Source organism: Macrobrachium rosenbergii, chromosome 29, assembly GCF_040412425.1.
Source record: "Macrobrachium rosenbergii isolate ZJJX-2024 chromosome 29, ASM4041242v1, whole genome shotgun sequence".
NCBI classification, from domain to species: Eukaryota; Metazoa; Arthropoda; class Malacostraca; order Decapoda; family Palaemonidae; genus Macrobrachium; species Macrobrachium rosenbergii.
The window spans coordinates 28,907,123-28,932,518 of NC_089769.1; the positions used below are offsets into that span (position 1 = coordinate 28,907,123).

Here is a 25,396-nt window from a genome sequence, read left to right on the forward strand (position 1 = left end):
TGCAAAAATGGAAATATACCAGTCACCAAAAATATACCTAAAGATTATATCAATCTTTAGAAAACGCTGTTAAGGCACTAGGACTTATTCAAAATAATAATTCTCTTTTACCAAGAATATCACTTTAAGTCTTAACAATACAAAACTCAGTAATCACCACATTACCTTTTGTAATTATTACTCTATTACACATCTCCTCAACACTTGCACAAAACAATATTCCTGATCACCTTCTACAAAATTAACACACTCCTGGGGTGAGTTTAACAGAGCTTTTACATATAGTGACCATTCAGTATATATAATGGGAGTATTGAGAGAGAGAGAGAGAGAGAGAGAGAGAGAGAGAGAGAGAGAGAGAGAGAGAGATGCTTCTTCTTAGGGACCCCTCTAGTAGTCCTGTCTTTGGAAAAGCACTGTGCTTATAACTTTCCAACAGGCCTTCCAGAATACATGATCATAGGGTATGCATACATTCACACAAGTATACATACATTCATACATACATGTATGAAATACATACACAGCTGAGTTTTGTTGCCTGACCTCTTATCTACATGATGGACATTTCCTGTTCAGGGCTAAACAGAAAAAGATATTTTAAACCAAATTCTTGGGAGATTTACACAGCTGAGCAAACAAACTGAAATGTTTTCAGAGCCAAATTTCGGTGGTTGACAGCTCAACTCCACTTATCTTACTGTTCCTCATTCTCTCTTTCTCAGATTACAAACAGAATAGGCACAGACACAGCTAATAACGATATGTTAAGCATACAGAACAAATATATAATAGGGAACTCGCCGATTGGGTGGCAGCTCATCACGATAATACAAGAGGGTTCTTTTTCCTCAGTGCGAGTTACTGGCACCTGTGCAAATATGGAGGCAAGCTCTTTACCCTCTCTCTCCACAAACAGGATGTGGTGACCTGATAAGAATCCATCTTTCAAATATTAAACAAAGGGAAAAATATTCCAAAGCATTGTAAGCTTACATGATATACAATTTATCTGCAAGAAAAACACATTTTAAAAATCACGTCTTCACAATAAATGACGAATCTGTAAGCAAAACATCAAAATTTTCACAGAGACATATAAACATTTATAAAACAGTTATATATATACTATAAAACCTTATAATATTCCTCCCCCCAAAAGATTAATTATCCCAGGTTCGAATCGGTGGATTCGGTATGGGATAAATAATCTGCAACGATGTTATCTTTCCCCGTTATATGCTTTACCTTTACATTGTACGGTTGTAAACACAAAGACCACCTTGTCAATCGTTGATTGTGATTCTACATCTTATTGATAAATGTTATAGGACTGTGGTCAGATAACATTGAAATTTTTTCACTATTGGGTTGGTTCACATACACTTCAAACTTTTTCAAGGCTGTAATTAATGCCAAAGTCTCCTTTTCAATTGTAGAATAATTCTTTTGATGTTTCTTCAGCTTTGATGACATGAAGCACACAGGATGCATAATTTGATATTCATCTTCCTGAAGAAGAATAGCTCCAATTCCGCTATCAGAGGCGTCAACTTGTAACACAAACCTTTTATTGAAATCTGGAGCCTGCAGCACTAGTTTCGAAGTCAAAATAGCTTTAACTTTCTCAAAAGACTCTTGACATTCTGGGGTCCAAACAAACTTGATTTTTGGACTTGTTAAGTCAGTTAACAGAGCTACCACAGCAGAGAAGTTTGGACAAAAGCGGAGATAAAATCCAGCCATGCCCAAAAATCTTTGTAGTTGTTTTCTGGTACTAGGAGGAGCAGCTTTACAGATACCCTCTACATTAGCGTCAAGAGGAGTGAGAAGGCCTTTTCCAACTTCGAACCCTAGATACTGACCAGTTGCTTTCCCTAGTTCCCTGCAAGGATTTTCAACAGACCTCTCACGTTTCGACCGAAAATCATTTCATTTGGCGAACATCCCATACTTTCTTGATAAGCATTTCTTACCTCAAATAACATTAAGGGTAAACTAACATCCCATTCTCTTCCCGACTCATAACAGTATTTGGTTAACATACTTTTCAAAGTTTGGTGGAACCTCTCTAAAGCTCTTTGAGTCTCTGGGTGATAAGCAGTAGATAACTGTTGTTTCACTCCTAGCAAATTCAGCACATCTTGGAATAATTTTGAGGTAAAGTTTGTTCCTCTATCGTTCTGTACAATTTCTGGAATTCCAAATTTGGGAAAAAAATTCCACCAACTTCTCAGCTATTACCTTTGCACTTATACTTCTTATAGGAATTGCCTCTGGATATCTTGTTACGGGACACATTAACGTCAACAGATATTCATGTCCTTTCTTCGTTTTTGGGAGCGGACCAACCACATCTATTATCACCTTGCTAAAGGGTTCTCTTCTAACTTTTATTGGTTGTAGGGGAGCTTTTTGAATAGTTTCATTTGGTTTTCCAGCTATTTGGCATGTGTGACACTCCCTACAAAATTTGCTGACATCCTTGTGTAGTCCAGGCCAAAAGAAATACTTCATAACCTTCTCAACAGTCTTCCTGATTCCCATATGTCCAGCTTCGTGCGCTACTGTTACCACTTGCTTCCTCAATGGTTATGGAATCAAAATTTTATGATATTCGCCCCATTCAGCATTTCCTAGTATATCTACAGGTCGATGCTTCCTCATTAGCAATCCATCCCTTAGATAATAACAGGTAGAAGTTTGTTGCATTTCTTCTGGTTCAACAACTCTGAAGAACAGTTCAGCCAAGGTTGTAGCCCTCTTCTGTAATTCCACTAATTTTTCTCTAGTCACTTGACTAACTTCAAGGGTTGAACTCTCAATATCTGTTAATTTTGCTTCAGTAATTTCACTACTGTCTTCAGGAACATTTTGACTACCCGGAGTCTCTTTACCAACAATAGGATTTTCTTCTTCTGCAAGAATCTCTTCAGTACTGACATTAGGGGAAATTTCACCTTCCTGAAACAGCTCCTCTAGGCTCAAAGATCCTTCTGGTACAGGTAAATCTTCAGTTTCTTCACTTCTATGCTCAACTCTCTTCATGCTCGTGGTAGTTACACAACTTGGAGATAGGTGAGGCTTTTTCTTCTCTAATTCTGTTGAAGGACTAATCCTTAATGGTTTGTCTGTCACTACAGGACAAGGAATGAAGGGAACACCACCAACTTCATTACCCAGTAAAACATGCACACCTTCAACAGCTAGTGAGTCCTTTACTGCAAAATCGATATTTCCTGTCACTAATTCACATGACAAATGCAAGCGGCATATAGGAGTTACTTCCTCTCCTCCTATACCTTTTAAGATAACTGAATCTCCGGTAAGATTCTTCTCCAACTGCGGGTGAGCACCTCGAATTGCCACACTGTACTTCCTGTATCACGTAATATCTTCACTGGTACCTGTAGACTCAAAGAAGGGGTTGTCAGCATATCTTCATAGATATATGGCTTAAAAGCCTCCTCACTGTTCAGCCACTCACTACTGGAATTTGCACTTCCACTAGTTGCTAAGCACTCTGCTTGTCTGATTCTATTTTGTCCCACATTGTTCCTCGTAGTTGGCTATACCGGGTTAGCCCTTGTCACCTGTCCAACTGGTTTAGTCTGCTGATACACTTTATAGCAGTCTCGACTATAATGCCCTACTCTTCCACACTTGTTGCAAATAACATTAATTTTCTGCACTTGTCTTTAGAATAGACTAGAAGGGGCGGGTTTAGCATTCCACTGCTGTGGGGTATATCCTGGTTTGGCACTGGTATAATTATTAGAGGGGTTTCTCACAGCACTGTTCTTAAAATTCGACTGAGACCTATAACCTGTAAATTGTTGGTTCTGGTACCTGCCATTATAATTCGTTTTGCTGGAAATTATATTATAATCCTCGCTCAGAGTAGCAGCTTTATCAAGTTTCTTCACCTCTCTCTCTCTTAAATAATATCTTATATGTTCAGGAATTCCCCTTAGATATTGCTCTAAGACCACTAATTCTTCAAGTTCGTCCATAGACTTAACTTTAGTCGCCTCCAGCCATCGTTTAAAACATCTCCTGACTTTACAGGCATATTCCAAGAAAGTTATCTTGTCATCCTTCTTCAAAGATCTAAATCTTTCATTGTAATATTCAGGGGTCATCTGGTAAACCAGTAGCACATTGTGTTTGAGTACCTGGTACTCTTTACACTGATTAGCTGATAAGGCTAAGTAAGACTTCTTCCTTTACCAATGAGAACACTTTGTAACAAAACTGACCATTTATCCTCTGGCCATCCCATACCTGAAGCCACTTTTTCAAAGTGATAAAAAAATTCATCTGGGGCTTCTTCTGTAAATTTTGGAATCAACTTCTGTACTCTTGCTACATCAAACACAGGGTCTGTGTTACCTTGTATATAGTTTTATGGGTTTACAGGCAGTAAGGATCGAGCTCTGATTAACTCCAACTCCCTTTCATGTTTTGCCTTTTCTCTTTCTTCTTCTTCTCGTCTCTTTTCTCTTTCGTCTTCTTCTCGCCTCCTTGCTCTATCTCTTTCCTCCCTTTCTTTATCTCTTTCTTCTTTTGCTTTATCTCTTTCTTCTTTTTCTTTATCAGCCTGTATCTGCAGTCTAAGTAAGTTTTCTTCTGACTCTAACACCTTCATTCTACTCCAAAATTCTTCTGAGTCTAACCTCCTAAATTCTGCCTGTACATCACCGTTCTCATTCTCTTGCCTTGCCTTATTTGAGAATTCTATCTCAGCTGCATTGAACAATTCATATGCCTCCTCTAACTCTCCATCTACTTTACTATAGAGCTTATTATATATATGATTATATATACATAATTTGTGCCTCAATCATATCAAAAGTAACATTATATATACATGTTATATGCTAAGCGAGTCCACTGTCCCTTAGTCAGGTGAAATTAGATAACTTTCTGATGGTTGAGCTGCCATAAATTCCTGAACTTCAAACCAAGCCATTTTTTCTAGTTTACTCAACAAGAAGGGTTTACAATTCACTTCAAAACAATTATATGGTTATTCTCCTACCAAAAATATATTCCTAACACCACCAGTATAAATCATAAACCATAGTGATATTCTGTTTTAGTTCTCCTAGACGTTGGGCACCAGTTAATTTAATTTCCCTAGTCTTCTGGACCTAACAAATCTTTTGATTTCTTTGTTGGTCTGGCCACCAAATCTTTTGTCACGAAGTGATCTTGCACCTAGTTATTACACAAATAATAATACCATTTTTCTTGATTGCTGTCATCGACCAGATTTTTGAAACCTCATAACAAAGAGTGCAACTGAATCTCTAAAGGTACAATGATCCCATAAAACTTATCTTATCACTTGAGAAAATTAATGTACGTCTTTATGGTTATGGATGAGGCAACAATTATTTGTTCTCTATCCAGACTAGTGGAATATGGGTTTCACTTCAACCAGCACTGTAACTGTCTCTCTGGTTCTAATTTTACCTAGATAAGTCTCAGGTGAACAAACATTTACATCACTTACCTTGTGTACATTCATTAATGTCTCTAATTACTGGTGGTCAAAATGAAACACTATGTTTTAAAGACTTTAAACAAACAGGTTTATTTCTAAGTTCAAAAGTTATATGTAAAGTTCACAATCTCAAAAAATTTACCATTAATTGACAACAGTGTAAGATTTAAGTATTTCTTAATCAAGTTTAATTCACAAAAACTTTAATTTATTAAATCAATTTGGTTAGGTAAGAATCTTTTAACTATCAATCAATTGACCAAGTATATACCTGACTAACCATTATAAACAGTCACCAAAATATTACTGACTGTAATCCACATACACATTCTCCAACATCTCAATAACAGGTAGGCACTAACAAAATGTTAAGAGATCACCAGTAAAACACAGTAACAATAAAATTATAATAATGTGATAGGACAGACATATAAGAATGTGATATGCAAAAATGGAAATATACCAATCACCAAAAATGTGCCTAAAGATTATATCAATTGTTAGGAAACACGGTTAAGGCACTAAGACTTATTCAAAATAATAATTCTCTTTTACCAATATCACTTTAAGTCTTAACAATACAAAACTCAGTAATCACCACATTACCTTTTGTAATTATTACACTATTACACATCTCCTCAACACTTGCATAAAAACAATATTCCTGATCACCTTCTACAAAATTAACACACTCCTGGGGTGAGTTTAACAGAGCATTTTTACAAACAGTGTCTTCAGTATTATAATGGGAGTATTCTGGTAGAGAGAGTGAAAAGAGAGTTTCTTGGGATTTCCTCTAGCAGACTGATTGTGTTTGGAAAAGCACCATGTTATAACTCTCAACAGGCCTTCCAGAATTATGATACATTAGGGTATTTCCGCAACATTCACACAAGTAAAACATTCATACATACATGTATCAAACACATACATGGCTGGGTTTTGAGCCCATGCCTGACCTCTTATCTACATGATGGACATTTCCTGTTCAGGGCTAAACAGAAAAGATATTTTAAACCAAATTCTTGGGAGATTTACACAGCTGAGCAAACAAACAGAAATGCTTTTAGAGCCAATTTCGGTGGTTGACAGGTGGATGATCAACTCCACTTATCATACTGTTCCTCATTCTCTCTTTCTCAGATTCTGAACAGAATAGGCTGACGGACAGACACAGCTAGTAACAATGGGTTTCATACAGAACAAATATATAATAGAACTACCGATTTTGACAGATCTCACGATAATACAAGAGGGTTCTTCTTTCAGCGTAAGTTAACCTGTGTGTTGGAGGCAAGCTTTTTACCCCCTCTCCACAAACAGGATGTTTGATTGATAAGAATCCATCGTTCAAATATGAAACAAAGAATAAAAACAGCTGGGCTTTGTAAGCTCATGATATACAATTTATCTGCAAAAAAAGGATTAAAAAATCACGTCTTCACAATAAATGAACAAATTTTCGGTCAAAACATTTTTTTTCCAGAGACATATAAGCTTTTATAAAAACAATTATAATATATATATATATATATACATATATCTCTAAATATATATATATATATATATATATATATATATATATATATATACATATATATACATATCAAAACAATTGCGCTATATATTTATATAAATATATGATAAGATGTTTGAACTGTTGATCGATATAGTGGTTTATATATATGCGACTATATCAAGAGATGAAAATTTCCGGATATTGAGGTCAATATCTGTTTTTACATTTACACACACATATATATATACACACACACACACATATATATATATATATATATATATATATATATATATATATATATATATATATATATATATATATAAATATATATATATATATAATATATATATATAATAAATGAATATATATATAAATAAATATATCACAAGCCATAAAAACTTAAATATATCATTAATATATATATATAGATATATATATATATATATATATATATATATATATATATATATATATATATATATATATATATATATATCTATATATATATATACATATATCATATATATATATATTGATATATATATATAATATAAATAAAATTCTATTATATATCTGACATATATCATAGAGAGATAGAGAGAGAGAGAGAGAGAGAGAGATATATATGAATGTTAGGGAACATCATGTGCTGATGTTCCATACCCGTAACGCCACATGATAAGCTGCCACTTAATACCTTCTGGCCCCTAAATAACAGGAAAGAGGTAATAATTTTCACCAATTGCTGTCTAGCCAATTTTTTGCCGAAGAATTCTAGCGGCCTGTCTAAACGGGCGATCTGTTTATCAGGTATCTCCGGAATTTGAGGAGTTGTTTGGCGGTATTTATGGGTGTTGAAACATATATATGCTGTCCTGATCTTTCGACGTATTCCACCAGTCTATTCTCTGAGTATGAGGAACGAGTGGTATTGTAATCCCATTCTTTATATATAAATATATATATACTGTATATATACACTGAGGATGTGAGGTCTTTTTCTAAACATCCACTGAAGACTAGGCGGTATTCTGTCGCTGTGTAGCACCCGTCCGGTCACCTCTTTCCACACTTACTGCCAGGAAATCTGTAATCCTGGAATTACAGTTGGCATTTATAAACAGCATTCGTAATATATAAAGAATAGACTAAGCTAATAGCGTTTTAAAAAGATATATTCATAATGGCTGAAGAATATAGCTCTTAAATTATAGATTATTTTGTTACCATTTAATCATCACCGCTTAAGAATAGACTATTAGCTTTTTAAAAGACATATTCATAAACACCAAAGAAATAGAATGCTATTTTGCCGTATGAGAAAGATTTTTCTTAAAGGCTAGAGAACAGATTATTCTTTTACCATTTTTAAATAAATGCCCCCACCTCATAAAGCTTGGCGATACGCTGTGCTAATCCCTCATAATTGAAGGTATGTTTACCGGGGCCTAGGTCGAAACTAGGTGCGACGTTCGCTTTTCAAGATGCGAAAATAGTTAACAGCTTCACTACTATTCTCAGTTATAGGGAAGAATATATCATATCCCTCCCTAGCCCTTCGTACATAATCCCCTCCCATCCCCTCCCCTTGAAAATCCCCTTCAGGAGAAGTGTGATAGGTGACACAACGCCCATGAAGATGGAACGTAATAAATAACAGTCTATATCGGAGCTTCTTCCCCGTGGGGGTGATACGATGGCCAGTCGTGGCCATGACGAGACGGAATTTCATTGGGTGTCTTCCTGGAGAAGGAGGAGGAGGTAGATAGGATATATATTATAGAGAGGAAGTAGGTGGGGATGTATGGAGGAGGGGGAAGAAGATGGGGAGGAAGGAAAGATGGAAAGAGATAAAGAGGCAGAAAAAGAAAAGGGTTGGAGGGCGAGACAAAGGATAGGAAGAGGAAGATATAGGAAGAAGAGGAATGGGAAGAAAATATATGGATGAGGAATAGAAATGGGAAGAAAATATATGAGTGTGTGAAGAGAGAGAGAGAGAGAGAGAGAGAGAGAGAGAGAAGAGAGAGAGAGAGAGAGAGAGAGAGAGAGATCAAAATGAAAAGTATGAGGATGGAAAGGAGGCACATGAAGAAATGTTTACAGGAGAAGAAAATAAAAGCAGGATTAAGGAGGAATGAAATAGAATAAGGAAGAAAAATAGAGGAATTTATGAAAAAAAGAGAGGAGAAACAGAGGAGGAGGAGGAGGAGGAGGAGGGATAGGGGAGGAAGGTTCAAACAACATGTGGTACAGACGAATTTGGCTGTCATATTATACTGAGTGTGATGACTACTGAAAGATATTCTCAGTATTTATGAAAACAGTAATACTCGTTATGAAACACTTATATTTAATGCTCTTATCATACTGGATTTATTATGTAATAACTGTAGGATATATAATTTTATTCTAGTATAAGTAAATGACGGCAATATATATATATATATTTATAATAAGTAAAATATTTCCATTGCCATGTTTGTTCTAAAAGCACTTTATAGAATTATAATTTAAAATATCAAATGTTATAACAGGAATTTATTTGATAATAAGTACAACAAAGTTGTTTATTGAAACGTCAAATGCCAAACCTTATTCTCTCCTGAGCTGCAAATGTTTCTTATAACCAAGTGATGTCTTTATTTACTGATTATATATAAATCACGATGTGTTATATTCCACCATCTATTCTATGACCTATTACATATATAAAATGATTTTGAACACTTCCTTTTTGACATATAAATTATATATACTGCACTATACCAAATGAGACAAGTTTTAAATTGCCATTATCATATATATCCATATATAGATATATATATATATATATAAATGACTCATATATAATACTGTATGTATAAATTTTACCAGTGCATTGTTTTTTCATAACAAAAGTTCATTAATATATGCTAATCTATATAGTGTTTTTTCTTTGATAACCTATAAGAAATAGTATATGACTGTCTTTAAAAAATAGTAGGCTTATGCTGAATCTGTGCAAGATTTTTTTTTAATAAATTATTGAAATAAATTTCGTAATTGGTTACCTGCCATTGGATCTGGGCCAAGACATGGTATTCTAGGAAAGGTTTGTTCTCATCGTTTTACACTCACCCTAAAGTTTTCCTTATAACCTATAAAAATATATATATACTATCAATATAAATTTTCTACATAACCTATATACGCTACTAATTCCGTTCTGATATTGGAGAGGCAATACACAAACAACTGCGAGGATCAAGTACACAAACGCTGGACAACCAAGCCTACTCAAGTCATAAGTCAGACGACAACTCACTGCAGTAAAATCAAGCTTTGTCGTCGTATTCAAATATTATAATAATATGAAAAATAGTAATCACTAATTAGAATACCACTAATTTGAATGGTAATTCTAAGCCAGCTGTCCGCGATGAGGTAGCCTATGGCAGTTGACGTTTTTCTCTATAACTTTGCCTGCTGAACAAGAATTTCAAGTAAAATTTTGTCGGTCGGCTGTAACTAAAGCATAATTGACCCTTGAAGACTGCATGCCGGTACCGTGGGTCCCCCTGCACCAGTGCATACAGCTCAAGGGCACATTACAGTTTAGCTGCAGCCAACGGGCAAAATGTTACCCTAGACTCATGTAAAGCAAGCAAAACAACACTGAAAAACGTCAACTGCCACAGGCTACCTCAACTGCATACTAACCGTTGCTTGAGATTGGGATATACGGCAAACAGTAAACAAAGCTGTCATCTTGTTACGTAATACTGTGGAGCCATATGTTCAGCAGGGGAAGGTGGGGTACTGATCAAAAGGTATTGAGTTGGTAAGTTTTTCGTAGGACTGTTATTAGAAACATGGCAGGTAAATAACATTTACCCAAAAATAATAACACTCCTACATGTTCGGTTTTTAAAACCATTTACACCAAAATACAGGTGACTTTTTAACTAACTGATAATAAAGGATAGTTTAGGAACCGTTCTTTTGGGGGTGGAGGGTTCAATGAAAGTGTGAGTAGATAGTTTTTACGAACACGTCGTTTTTGGAGCCTTGTTTTTGGGTCATCAAAGTGTATTTTAAAATATCGTCTCAAGCCACATTTACCCGGCAAAGTTGAAACTGTAATACGGTTTTAGTAGGCGAATTTGAGTTCCTCCACCCCTTCTCAATTAGTATTTGTATGAGCACCGGTTACTGGGTCCACAAAGTTCATGGAGTGATTGACTTTAAGTTCACGTAATAACGTTCATTGTCCTTCAGGCAGACATAATCTCTCCAGCAATCGGATACAATAGTTGTCCCCGGTACAATGTAGTATTATGATGACTTTAATCCAAAGGGTATTTCTGGGTCAACTGGCACCTTCATTAAAACTGTCTGGTCAGCCTGCAGACACAGCCAAAACCCATTTTTTGGCCTTCAGTGACCCTACCTACATTGTACTTCCGCCTTGCCAAAGTCTTTTCGTCAATCTCAACAGTTCACGGGTGATTTACTATTGGTTTGCTTCTGCCAGATACACCAATTGTATTTTTGTTTTTGACTTGAAACCAAAAATTTGGATAGGGAAGTAAATAAAGGTTGATCACAAAACCATCCACTGAAAAAATTAAACCCCAGAAAAACTTAGTCATTAATAGCTACGTGGCTCAAACCTAGTTCTGTCCTCACAACCCTATAATTAAAGAAGTCACTAACATAGATGTAAGTGAAGAAGAGGAAAGTCTCAACATCCATGAGGGACCCAGAAAACCAGGTGCCCTTAAACAATGAGAGGTAGTAATTACACCTTCTCTTCTTCTGCTTCTGGTGGTAATATGTAGCAGACCTGTCGCACGTTTATTAAAAGTAAGGGAAAGAAGCAAATTACTTTTACAACCCTCGAAAAATGAAAATATAATGAACGTAGAGAGGGGGGGGTAGCTAATGGTATAGCTGTTTAAGGAATATTTTAGCCTACTTTAGTTTTGAAAACTGCATGAAGGTTAGGTGTAAAAATCAACAAGTAGGTGTCACTTGTGACCTGAATTTTTTTTTTGCAGGTCAGGCCCACACTCCTTACCACAGTGAGGGCAAAAGGCCTGTTTCCTCAAAAGGCCATGGTCTTGGGAGAATTGTATTGGGCACTCATAATGGCCTGAATAATAGGAAGAGAAATCCTTATAACTAAGGTAGCAATTGACACAGGTAAGTGGCAAATTGTCCTAAGTTACTGGCTCAGAGGAGCGTGAGGTTCCGGGGGCGACGTCCGCCATTGTGCTGGGTTGATGAGTGAGTAAGCTGTGCTGGTGAACTGCATGGAACAGGGTAGGAAGGATAAAGATGGTGGGGGCTAAAAGTGTATTTCTACTTTCAGTTTTGGGGTAACTGGAACGGATTAATTGAACGTTTATCCGCATTTTAAAATCTTGTCTTTGTATGCTCTGGCAAGAGGTAATGTTCTTGCACTGAAGCCAAACAGGGCTTACAAAAATGTAAAAAAAGGTTTCTGTTAATATCACTGAGAGAAAGGGGTAGCGAAACGTCCTGTAAGACCCTTCTCCTCCTACCCATGTACATGTTTCAGGCATCTGCCGACAAAGGTAAAGTAATTTTGGAAGTTATTTATGGTAAAATCATGTTGTGAGGAGACGTCAATACATTTATGAAATGAAAAGTACTAGAAGAAGGTTACAGGCACAAGTTACAACGAATAGGAAACGGTTATAAAACAATTGAGCAAAAGGAATATATGTAACTGATTGTCATGATCAAATTCTCCAGATGTCAGGTGAAACATAATGTTTTTTTTTCTTCGTGATTGATTTTCTTCTGTTCCTGAAAATGAGACCAAATTTCCTCAGTTGGTTATTGGATGAACAGCTCCCTGTAAGAACGATGCTGATTGGCCTGGAATCAGCAGTAGTTTTGTTCTTTTTTATTTGCAAAGGCTCGTTAGCCTTTGATTTTTGTTGTTTTTCATGTTTAGTTTTCCCAAGTTATTTATCACATATAGAATGGTTTCCCAAGGTCCCCCCAGCCATTCCGAAAGTGTTTTACCCCATCCCCAGATTCCCAAATGTTGGCTACAGTTCTAAGGTAATTTACAGCTTAATTACAGCTGACCGACAAAATATTACTTTAAATTCTTGTTCAGCAAGTAAAGTTCTATTGAAAAATGTCAACTGCCACAGCCTAGCTCACCGCGGACAGCCGGCTTGGATTTACCATTTGAATATGCCTAATACAGGAAAACAAATCCCTTACTTAGATTTGGGCGTTCTGGGTTGTTGCTATCCCAGGCGAGACAATTCCCGTTTGCTTCGTCCCTCTCTTGTAACAAACTTACGAGACACAGTCGTTCAAATTTCTTCCTCATAAGGATGGTACTTCTCTTGCTTATGGCAATGGAATTGCGTGAATGCGCTGCACGGTAAGAAAATCCGAAAAGGAAATGCGTCACAAAGCACTAGGATATTGCTTGAACCAGAACCTGTTTAAGTTTACACACAATTGCAGAAATTGAGATGGTTTATTGGTAAAACCCGACGCTCTGTTTGGAACTGTTACCTACTTATATAATTTCATATTTCCGAAAATACGCTGTAAAAATATGTCAAGAAACATAAAATATTATACGTACACTAGTTGGCATGGTACACCTGTGATAACGAGTTCAAAATGTCGAGATATATATATATTTACTTTTTTTGATATTTTGTTAGATATTTTTTTAGAGAACGAAGAAGCTTTATCGCAGAAAATGGGTAGTTTTAGTCGGATACTGAAGTAAGTTTCTCTCTTTCTGCTATCCAGAATTGGCAAGTCATGCAGACACTGTACGACAATTTGTCGCTCAGTGTAGCTCACAGGGCGATATCGCAGGGCGATATCGAGATACATAGATACATATTTACTTTAATATTTTATTTCTTGAGAGAAAGAGAGCGACTTTTTTCGTAGATAATGTGTATTTTAGTAGGAAAATAAAGTACATTTCTCACTTCCACCTAAAAAGTCATACAGAAATTTTGCGAAAATTTTTCGCTCAATGCCTCTCAAATGCCGGTAAAAGCGGGGGAAAAAAATGTAAAAAAAAACCACTTAAAAAAAATCTTTAACAATAATATTTCAGGACACGTTTATTTAGACATATACCATTCCAAAACTGTAAAAGACTAAAAATCGATAATTCCTCGAAATTCGGCGATCGGCGGGCCCCTTAAGTTTAATGGCACTATTTTGTTTTTTTGCTGAAAGCTAAGCCTGTACGATGGCTGATACCCCTATGAGAGTCGATGCGCAACTTAAGTAGGCGCTTGGTACATCCCACATAAGTCCCAAAATTACATTTAGGGCAATTAAACTTGTAAACTATGCAGGTACGCATCAACTCCGAGAGGTTGTCTTTAACGCGAAACAGTCTTCCGATTGTAAGATTAAAAGTAAATCTGAAGTCAACATACGGATACAATGTCTCAAGAGTGACAATAATTTTCGTTTGATTAGGACAGAACTATTAGTGAGGGGTAGAGAAACATACATTATCTTTTTGGGAACGGTGCAGACTACAGTTTTTGGCTTAAAAATATTGTCTAAAAATTCCTTTGGCTACGATGTTAAGGATGGATCTATTCCAGCTCTGGTAAATTGCAATACATTTGTCTACACTTCTCGTAATCAGGTCGGTAACATGACCTCGTTCTAATACTCCGGATGTGGGTTCGAATCACGCCACAGATGTCAGAATGTCTTCATTTTCTAAGAAGTAGGTCTCAGTCTTTGCAGTGACAAATGTATCCAAACGTTGTGAAGAATTCGTTAGAGCACACAAGAAAATAAGCGGAAGGATTTGTACCCTACGTTCGTGTTATTTGTCTTTAATATTAACTTGGTGTAGGAGAATATATATATATATTTGTCTTTATATATTAATATATATATATATATATGTATATATATACTGTGTATAAAATATATATATATATATATATATATATATATATATATATATATATATATATATATATATATATATATATATATATATATATATATATATATATATATATATATATATATATATATATATATATATATATATATATATATGTATATGTGTGTGTGTGTGTGTGTGTGTGTGTGTGTGTGTGTGTGCGCGCGTGTTGTGTGTCATAAGTCTTTACTAGTAAAAAGTTTGATTTCCCTTTGAATATCGGCAAGAATCAGTGTGTAGTGGCTACAGAAAGTTATCGCCTTTCTATTTTATCTTGCCGATAAATCCTTGATTTTAATTGGTGCGTTAAGCATTTTGTTCCATCAATTGTTATATAAAGAAAGAGAAACTGAATGTTAAAAATTAAATGAGTGTTTCTAACCGGACCAAACTCTCTCTCTCTCTCTCTCTCTCTCTCTCTCTCTCTCTCTCTCTCTCTCTCTCTCTCTCTCTCTCCTCAGCTGAAGAGGGCGAGTACAGGCTAATTCCCCAGTTCCTTGGAACGTGAGTCGACTCCACATTTCCAACTAAAACTCACCTCCAGAAATCGATGTAACTGGTAATTTCTCTCTCGGCACTATTGCTAAATAAGTTGGCTATCCTTTATAATATAGAACGGCCTGTAGACCAGTAATAATAACAATATAATAATAATAATAATAATAATAATAATAATAATAATAATAATATATTATTATTAATAATTAATAATAATTAATTATTATTATTATTATTATTATTATTTATTATTATTATTGTTAAATGAAATTCAGCAAAACTAGCTTAGTAGCTTGTATGGGCTTACTTTCGCAAGCTCACTGAAAACCTGTAACACAGTACATGGTAGCAATACCCATTGGACTGAAAAAAAAGCACAAAGAAACAAGCATGAAAAAGTCATAGTCATGAAAATATCAATAAGTTGAACCCAAAATATAAATCCCCTCCCTTCAATTGATAAAATATAACAAACAACCATTGTATGATCAGCAATACGTGATATAGATCAGATGTAGCGAATTGTCTTTAAAGAACCCAACTTTTGCAAATATGAAATAGCTTCGGCTAAGCACTTTATGGTAGCACAAAAGAGTTCTGGTGTAGAAATAATTTACCTACTGAGAAGGAAGAAGGTACGGGAAAAAACACCAAAATATCTATACTCATAATAACAGTAAGCAAAGAAGATAATATTTACGATAATCATGATCAGCGATATGTTACAATAAAAAGCTAAGAAATAGAAAACAAGTATCTGCATGCCAGCTAACGTAATCATCATACTGAATAAGTAATGGAAAACAAAAGCTTACTGTGTCTGTTGGGAGTAAAATTCGTAAATATTACTAATCATTCAAATGAAGGATCAATGTCTGCTTATTATCCATCCCAACTCGATAAATTTTTAATGAGTAAAATACTTAAGGACAATGACTGATGTTCCTCATGGAAATGAAAGCTATAATAATGCACTCTTATTCTTGTTTACACCAGTGGATCTCGATGCGTGCCCGGAAATAACAGCGTGCTGTTAAAATAGTTTAAAATTGAAAATCTCGACATGTGCCAGGAAGTGTATTTTAGCAAAAAGTTAATAAATCTCTGGGACAGTCCAGGAAAGAGAAGTAAGATTTGCGAGCTAGGCTTCCTCAGTCTTTAAAAGTGCAGTCCAATTTTATCCTTGAGAATATTCCGGGCAAATTATATTCTACATGAGACATAATTCTATTTTAAATTTTATTTTGAATATCATCTCATAACTCTTATTTTTGATATTTTAAAAATCTTTATAATATTTTGTTTGTTAATTTTCTTACATATTTTTTTAAATAAAAATGTAGTCAATTCTAAGAGTTCGTACATTATACTGTTTGAAGATGGCTGTGAGGTTACTGATCTGAAGGTGATTTATTGTTTTGGGTGCAATGTAATTCAACATTTAAGTATAATTAGTTGAATAAAAAAATTACCTTACAATTTTTGCTCTTTATTTAAAAGAAATGGGCTTTATTTGCAAGGAAGCAAAAATGGTATCCAGATTGTTGTATTTTACTTGGAAGCAATACTGTAACGAGACAGGAGAGAGTGATGCACATACGTAAATAAAAACATTGTTACAGTTAGTGGTGTGCAGACACCAGTATAACTTCGTATATATAATTATTAAACTATGGAGGGCCTGTAATGTCCGTTAAATATCACAAAAATTATGTAAGAGAACATTCAGGTCTGAAGACTTCCACTTTTTTACGAAGTGAATCTATAAAGTATGGACAAAGAAATCGAAAGTATATTGTCATAAATTATACTTAAGCCTTTCACCCACCTGGCAGTAGTTTCTTTCATCTTTTGTGGTCAGAGGTGAGGAAGACATTGGGATAAAACCCCCGTCTCCAACACGTAGCGCCCCTCTTCTTCTTGTCTTCTCCCTATGTCATCATTATGCGATATAAAATAAAGAAAAATAAACACAGCATCATTTTTATAACATTTCGTCTTTCTACTTTACCCAGCAAAGTTCATTTTCCCCTTGCCAACCGAATAATATCAGCTCTCTCGCCACCAGAGTACAGTATTATAACGAAGCAGGACCTCCTGATCCTGAACAACTAGGGGTGATAATTATGTTTGCATACCATTATGAAACAAGATCCTCAACAGGTAAAGAGCGAGAGATCTGGTGCGGCAAATTTCTCACTTCCCACACTTCATCCCTTTGTAATTACCCAAAGTACACAAAGCCCAGGGCACATACACACACTTACACACACGCATACGCATTCATTCTACAGTAAGTTTAGGAGAAAATCGAGATATCGTAACTGACATGTTTATTATGCTTTCACAAGCTCCTGCGTATTAACACACACACACACACACACACACACACACACATATATATATATATATATATATATATATATATATATATATATATATATATATATATATATATATATATATATATATATATTACAAAATATAACTAGGCTAACATTAGCAAAACCGAGATCCCATTTTTGTAGCATTCCTAGCTTGTAACTATAAATTATAAAAAAAATCTTTCTGTCTTTGTTCCCTTGCCAATCCCCCAAGCTACCATTCATACTAATTGTATGCTCTACTTACAGTATAATATTTTCCAAGTGGATAATACTCATATTTACATACCAAATGCACGGACAATAAAATATTTGTCCTAGTTCCAGATTCTGTCACCAGTCAGTCTAAAATCTATTAATTTCATTATTGTGTAGAAACCCAGCCCTTACTTCTCTCACTGCTACATCTAACAAAGCCTGTCGTTTCTCTCATGATTGAGCGACAAACAGCCTTTATATTCTTTGCTCAAAGTATGCTATCACATGACACGGGGTTTTCTTTTTCAGTCCATAACCCTCATAGTACTTAACGATGTCCACCTGTATGCTGTTAACAGTTCAGACACATTTATTCCTTGTATGTAAGTAATGAAACCCTATAAAAGCTAAAGACCTGATGACAATTAACCTCAGTCTTCATAAATGTAATAAAATTTCCCATTGACTATATGCCAGTTTCAAGATCAGTTGAAATGTCACCTCCGTCTACACGATGGCGGTCTGTACCTTGTTGTTGGTTGCACCCAGGATCTCTGGATCCTGGTTACACCAATATCCTCAAGGGACATCGCTTCCTACCCATCACCTTCAAGTCTCGCCTCTGGCCGCTGGTCCCGCAATGTGAAACTTCATCCTAAATTCATTATGGCTCCCTCTCTCATCTCTGTCAAGGAACCCACTGACAGCGATTGGTGTAATACAATACGCTTATGACAGATTAAAAATAGACACTTTTCAAATTAGGAAAACATTTACCTGCTCTCTCTCTCTCTCTCTCTCTCTCTCTCTCTCTCTCTCTCTCTCTCTCTCTCTCTCTCTCTCAATAGATTATGCAAATACTTAGTTATAAGGATACTACACCACATAATGCAGTTATTCGCCGATGACAAAAGGAAATCCGTATTAATTTATCTCGGGCACAATAGAAGAAGTTAGGGCATAAAAAACATATCTAGTTAGCATTTTAAGCTGAAAATAATAGACACCAACCATACCACCCATTTCAACAGAACATCTGCGCCATTTCTCAATCTCTGAATGACATTGATTACAATTTCTCCTTTTTCAGAGATGGAAAGTGAATACCGTTCTTTCAGCAACAGAGAATATTGCTCATGAAACAGCACATTAACGTTTGGCAAAGTGAATACAGTTCCGTCTCTGATTTTGCTGCTATGTTGCTCGTGAACAGCTAACAGTATGTATATTTCTTTTTTTGTCTTGCATTATCTTTTCATTTTGTCGGATGACTGCATGCGGTTCCGCAAAACATCACTTTAACGTTTTGATACTTAGATATGGGACAATATGTTTTTTTATGATGGTCACAAAAATCCACATATTTCAAGGAAAAATAGTTTTTGGAACTTGCACATTAAGGATGAATAAGGAGGTGTAGCTTCAGCTGACTCTCTTGGAGTAAATATTCATTATATGTACGAGTACTGGCAATGCAGTTAATCGCAATTGAAGAATAAAAAGAAATCTCGACTAGCTGGCTAGATGAACGAGATCCTAAAGTGTGATATAGAGGCCAAGATTAACATATTGATGTAAATAATAACCCTGCAAGCAATGAATTCCAAACCGCCTTGCATAAACGGGCAAACATATTGCATTTATCAACATTAGTACCTAGAATTATATAGATGTATATATCACACAAAACATATTAATTACAATATATCAAAGTGACTCTGTAGGAAAGATAATAAACACTTTGTATTACCATAAACAATGAGTTCCACATAATTTCAACATTAAATTACGAAATTTCCATTCTCAATCATTCTCGTACATAACAGGTGACAAAAGACATACTTGCTCTAGAAATATTTTTGTAATTGCAAACTGAGAGAGAGAGAGAGAGAGAGAGAGAGAGAGAGAGAGAGAGAGAGAGAGAGAGAGAGAGAGAGAGAGATTTACTCATAAACACTTCCTCCACTCTTGAATCAGATTTCCATCTCTCTAGTGAGCCATTAATTTCTTAGCTCTCCGTCGATCTGATTCTTTCGCATTCCTTTACGACCTCATCCAACTGTCAACCTTTTCAAAGCAAGTGTTCGCTCGCCTTTCGCCCATTGTCTCTCTTTTTCTTATCTGAAACCCATCAAGACATCCATTCTGAATCTTCTTTTCAAGAAGCGAGGAAAACTCATTTCGTTTGTCTGCTGTTTGTTTTCTTCTGTTTTTTGTCTCATAAATTAGCATTAACAGTAATAGGAATCGAGTAAAGATAGACCGAAGTAAAGGTCTACGGCTTGTCTTAATCTATCACAGAAAATTTCGGAGAGAAAAAGAGAGGGGTGCCGGGCTGGACCTACTTATTTCTTTGAATTTCGATGCTTAACTTACAATTCAGAATCATTTTAAGTTTAAGTGGGTTTGATTATACTATAAGAAGTGCATTTGATGTAGTAACAAGATCAAACTTGGTGTCAGACAAGAAAACCTAGAAAGCTACCATCTAACAGGTACTCCATAAATAGCTATACACACACACACACACACACTATATATATATATATATATATATATATATATATATATATATATATATATATATATATATATATATATATATATATATATATATATATATATATATATATATATATATATATGTGTGTGTGTGTGTGTGTGTGTGTGTGTGTGTGTGTATGTGTGTGTGTGTGTGTGTGTGCGTAACCGAGTTTGATTTCAAAACAGCAGATTCACTGCTTTATCATTTTTAGAAATATTCCCTTCATTAGAAAGGAGCAAAAAAAAAAAAAAAGAATTGCACTCGTCAAGGCTAAGCCTACATAAAGTATAAAAAGGGAACCCTGACACCATTGCAAACTATTTGTTTATTTTGGTCAGTTGATGTATTTTTTTGTCACTGGGCTGGCAACCGTTAGATATTTTTTTTTTACTGAAATATATATCTAAGATGCTGACAAACTTACAGTATTTGTTGGTAACGAACTCCATGAGACCCTGTGTTGTTGAGTTATAGCATGGAGAGGCCCTTCCAACTCCATGTAATCATATCAATAAGATATAGTCCTGCAATCCCAAGAGTACATAAATACATGCAACCTTATAAAACGTGAGCAACTAAATATTTTACTATTCTCCCATTCTTTACTTTTATGTTTCAATAAAACGTTAAACTGGGGGACCGAAAAATTTTCTGGTAGCTTGTTGACAGCCTTGCAAGACTGACAAACCGTAACTGTCTTTCGATCTCTAGAAGAACAGTTGGAAGGTTTATCCTTGTATTATGCGTATTAAATGTTTGAATAAGAAAATATGTCTAAACATCTTCAAAATTCATCAAATTAGGTTTTTTGTACATTACGTTGGTTGGCATAAATGTTATACTATTATCATCGTACCACACATGAAACATATTTCTCAATATCTTGTTAATTGTAACAGAGACATTCTTGACATGTAACATTCTTGATATGTACTTTAATAAAGCCTCCCAAAATAATTACATTCTGAATTATTATTAGATAAAAAAGGGTAATAAAGAGAGATCAACGTTGATTGTAGTAATAAAGAGGACATAAAAATAAGCAAAAATCCTTGCATTTTACTCAACTTTCCATATACTTCTGCGTAGAGTAAATTTTACTTTATTTTCAGTAATAATACCTAGGTATTTGATTTTTATAACCCGTTCAAGTGCCACACCACTGGAGTACTTATCTGGCAAATGATCAACGAGTTTGGGATGAAACAACGTTGGTTTTGTTTTAGTAACATTAGGTACCAGGTTATTATTTGAAAACCACAATGATAACTCATTTATTAGTGACCTCATTTTCTTAACACACTGCAAACAAGAGTTTACCTGCATTTCCAATGCTAACAGTATAATTAGTGAGTATGTTAAATAATTAAGGTCCCAACGCGGGCCCCTGTTGAGGTACACATGTTGTTTTCTGTTCCTCAAATGTGAAGATATGATACACCTCTAATCCATTTAATGAAAACTTTTAAACTAGTATTTCTATGTCGACAGTATCGAATGCTTTCGTTAGATCAAGAAAAAGGATAATCCTGAATGAACTCTCGTGGAATGTTTTTAAAGTATTACTGGCAACAGTAAATTAGCCAGTGCAGGTCTCGTACCCCTCCTAAATCTGGAATGTAGATCTGAGAGTATAACATTGTTGTTGATAAATTTTATCATTCCCCTATGAGTGGGAACTTAAAATACTTCATTTATGGCTGTTAAAGTACTAAGTGGTCTGTAACTGATCAGTTTTGTTATATTGCCCTGTCAGCAAGTGGCTATAACTCTACAACCTTCAGTGAATCTGGATGGAAACTATTTGATAAGCCTTAGCTGATACAAATACACTATGACTGGTACAACAGTATTCGAGGCTAGCAAGATTATATTTGGTTTCACATCATGTAACTTGCTACCTTTATTGGTCATTGATCTCAGTATTTCAACCACCTCCTCCTCCTCAATTAGGGCAAAGAAACAAGACAGAAGAACTGTCTGAATGTTATGGAAGAAGCTGAAGTTAACTCAGATAGAAAGACCGTCGGTTAGGCATGAAACAATACTGGTAAAATATTCATTAAATGATTTGCCAAGTTCTGTACCTCGACAATGACTTCTTCTTCAATAATATTCTTCTGCACAGTTCCCGATTCCTGCGACAAAGCAGACTATCAACGTTTGGTCAGGTTTTCATTTTTATTAAACATGCCAGAATAATATTTTCTTCTAACTTTATTTAAAACCCATGTAGGAGCATTTTTATACACATTAAGCTGCCTTCTGCTCATGAAATCTAGTCATAGAATACTTTTTCTTAATGAATTTCTTCAGCTGTGGCGTTACCCAAGAAGTATCGGTAAGATTACTATTAATACACTTTTTTTTAAACAGGAAATCTAGTGTATTATAGATTTAGCAAAAAATCAGAAATAAACGTGTCAAAGGCATGATTCACAGCTCTATTTTGTCACACATAAAGGCAACAAGTGTTAGATATGTGACTGATAAAAGTTGCAGTTGAAGCCGTGTTGGGAAATCTAGTTTCACTGGTCTGCAAAATAAGCATACAGTCGTTTCTAAATATAAAATGAATAGGAAAATGGTCGTTAGAGGAAACAATATCACAACTGAATTGTGATTCATACCCTACTTGAAATAAAGCCAAATATGATCAATTAGAGAGCATAGTGTAATGGAGTTACCATAACTGAAATTAATTGAAACTGTAAAACAGGAGAAAATCCAAACCCAAGGGAACATGCAACAACTTATAAATATACCTTAAAATTTAAGAGAAAAGATTAATATAAAAATCTCCTACAATCATAGCCGTCGCATTCCTAGGAAAGCTCCTAATATCCTCGCCGAAGAACATCTCATTAAAAAGCATTGGGTCAGCTCTTGAGGAACGATAAACACAGCACATAAGATATCTAAAAATTTTCCCTATTGAAAAAATCAATACATCCAATACTTGACTGTAAAAAGTTAATTTTTCATCTGCCTATACATTCAACTGTTCATCATGAAAAAATTTTATTCCACCACCAAAACTATCTTCACATGTAGTAACTTACTTATAACCCCCTAATGCCAAAAGCATGATTGGTACATTCGGCCAGCCACGTTTCAATTATTACAGTAAATGAAAATTTAATAGCTATGTAATAAAAATAAAAGTTGCAAAACTCTGAAATTCTTTCTACAGCTTCCAATATTTAACATCATCATCGACAAAACTCATCCATCCTATTCAGCCATTGTCGCTTTGAATTCATTGATAATTTTATATGTACAAGGAAACTGAAGTATATAATTTTCGTTACAAAAATAAGAGCTACTGTTGTTTCAGACCCAATAAGCCTCTCCTCGAGTTCATCTACATCTTGTTGACTTCCAACCCTTTAAAACCCACCAGCGTTCGAGGACTTGTAGAAAATATTGCCACCTTTTATGCATACAGCTCTAAATTTTGTAGAAAATTTTACTTTCAATAACCGCAGTCCACATAGCATCTCTTTTCTGCACTGCGTCAAAAACCCAGTGAAATAAATATTTTCAGGCTTTGCTTACTAGCAGAGAGGTCATGAATTTTACGAAGACGAAAGTAATTAAAAATTTGTTTTTTCTTACCAAACGAGGTAAATATCACAATGGTTCAATCTCAGTCACATCTGGCATTGCTCGCTCAGGGTGGGTAATCAAGCTATCCTTCGTCATCAAAGGATATTTTCTAAGATTTCGTTCACGGCCGGTCCAGAGCATAGAAATGTATTCATGTTTGCCTTTTGTTCAATTTCATCAAAACGAAGCTTCAGTTAACTATCCTTTTGTAGTGCTCTCGAAGCCCCAAACTAAGCAGCATGTAAAGTTGGGGTGCTTTCAGAAAATTCTTGGTTGCGTTCACGTAACTAGCAGTCATTTAGCAAGATTATTATAGTTTTTGTTGAGTGAATGTATTCCCAGGAGGAGTTTCTTGTTAAAATGATGACTTTAACTGAATAATCCAATAAAGCACCATGATGCAAATCTTTGATATCTAACAGGTTTCTGTTAGTAACACAGGAAGGAAGTTCCGTTTCAAGGTGTTTAGTCTTAGCGGCTGATTTTTTTTCTTTTTTCAATCAGAAAACTGAGTACATAACCTAATGTGGATTGTCCATTAGTTAAAACTTATAAATCAAGTTCATCTGATGAAGATTCGTCAGGGTTCAAAAATTCAATGTCTGTCTGTCTGTTTATTTACCTTTTGAGAGGATTTGCCATCATGAAGCTCCTGTACTCTGGTTCTTTTGTTGGTCACCATTGCAGCAGCCATTTCACTTTAATGAACAAGAAATCTTGTTTGACTTTCACGAATTGTTTTTATAAATTTTTATGATTTTCTGCCACAAAAAAGTAATTCCAGGAATAATAATAATAATAATAACAATAATAATAATAATAATAATAATAATAATAATAATAATAATAATAATAATAATAATAATAATAATAATAATAATAAAAAGGTAAAGTGACAAGTACCGAAGGGATAAAGCTACCAGACGGGAGTAAAATCAAACATATAGATGAGACAGGATACAAATACCTGGGAATAATAGAAGGAGCGGATATAAAACACCAAGAGATGAAGGACACGATCAGGAAAGAATATATGCAGAGACTTAAGGCGATACTCAAGTTAAAAATCAATGCCAGAAACATGACGAAAGCCATAAACACATGGGGAGTACTATTAATCAGATACAGCGCAGGAGTAGTGGAGTGGGCGAAGGCTGAA

General features: G+C 35.0%; 1 protein-coding gene across 1 annotated transcript in view; it reads right to left on the reverse strand.

The window, feature by feature from the left end:
- The window catches only part of LOC136854448 (cyclic nucleotide-gated channel beta-1-like), a 27,522-nt gene extending 2,591 nt beyond the window's left edge, over positions 1-24,931 (reverse strand). The window contains exons 1-4 of the mRNA XM_067130740.1: positions 24,860-24,931; positions 4,469-4,723; positions 4,067-4,142; positions 2,806-3,137 (exon numbers count right to left, since the gene is read on the reverse strand). Of these exons, the coding sequence (XP_066986841.1) occupies positions 2,806-3,137; positions 4,067-4,142; positions 4,469-4,723; positions 24,860-24,931 (735 nt within the window). The remainder of the gene's footprint in view (positions 1-2,805; positions 3,138-4,066; positions 4,143-4,468; positions 4,724-24,859) is intronic.
- Between the last annotated feature and the right edge of the window lie 465 nt (positions 24,932-25,396).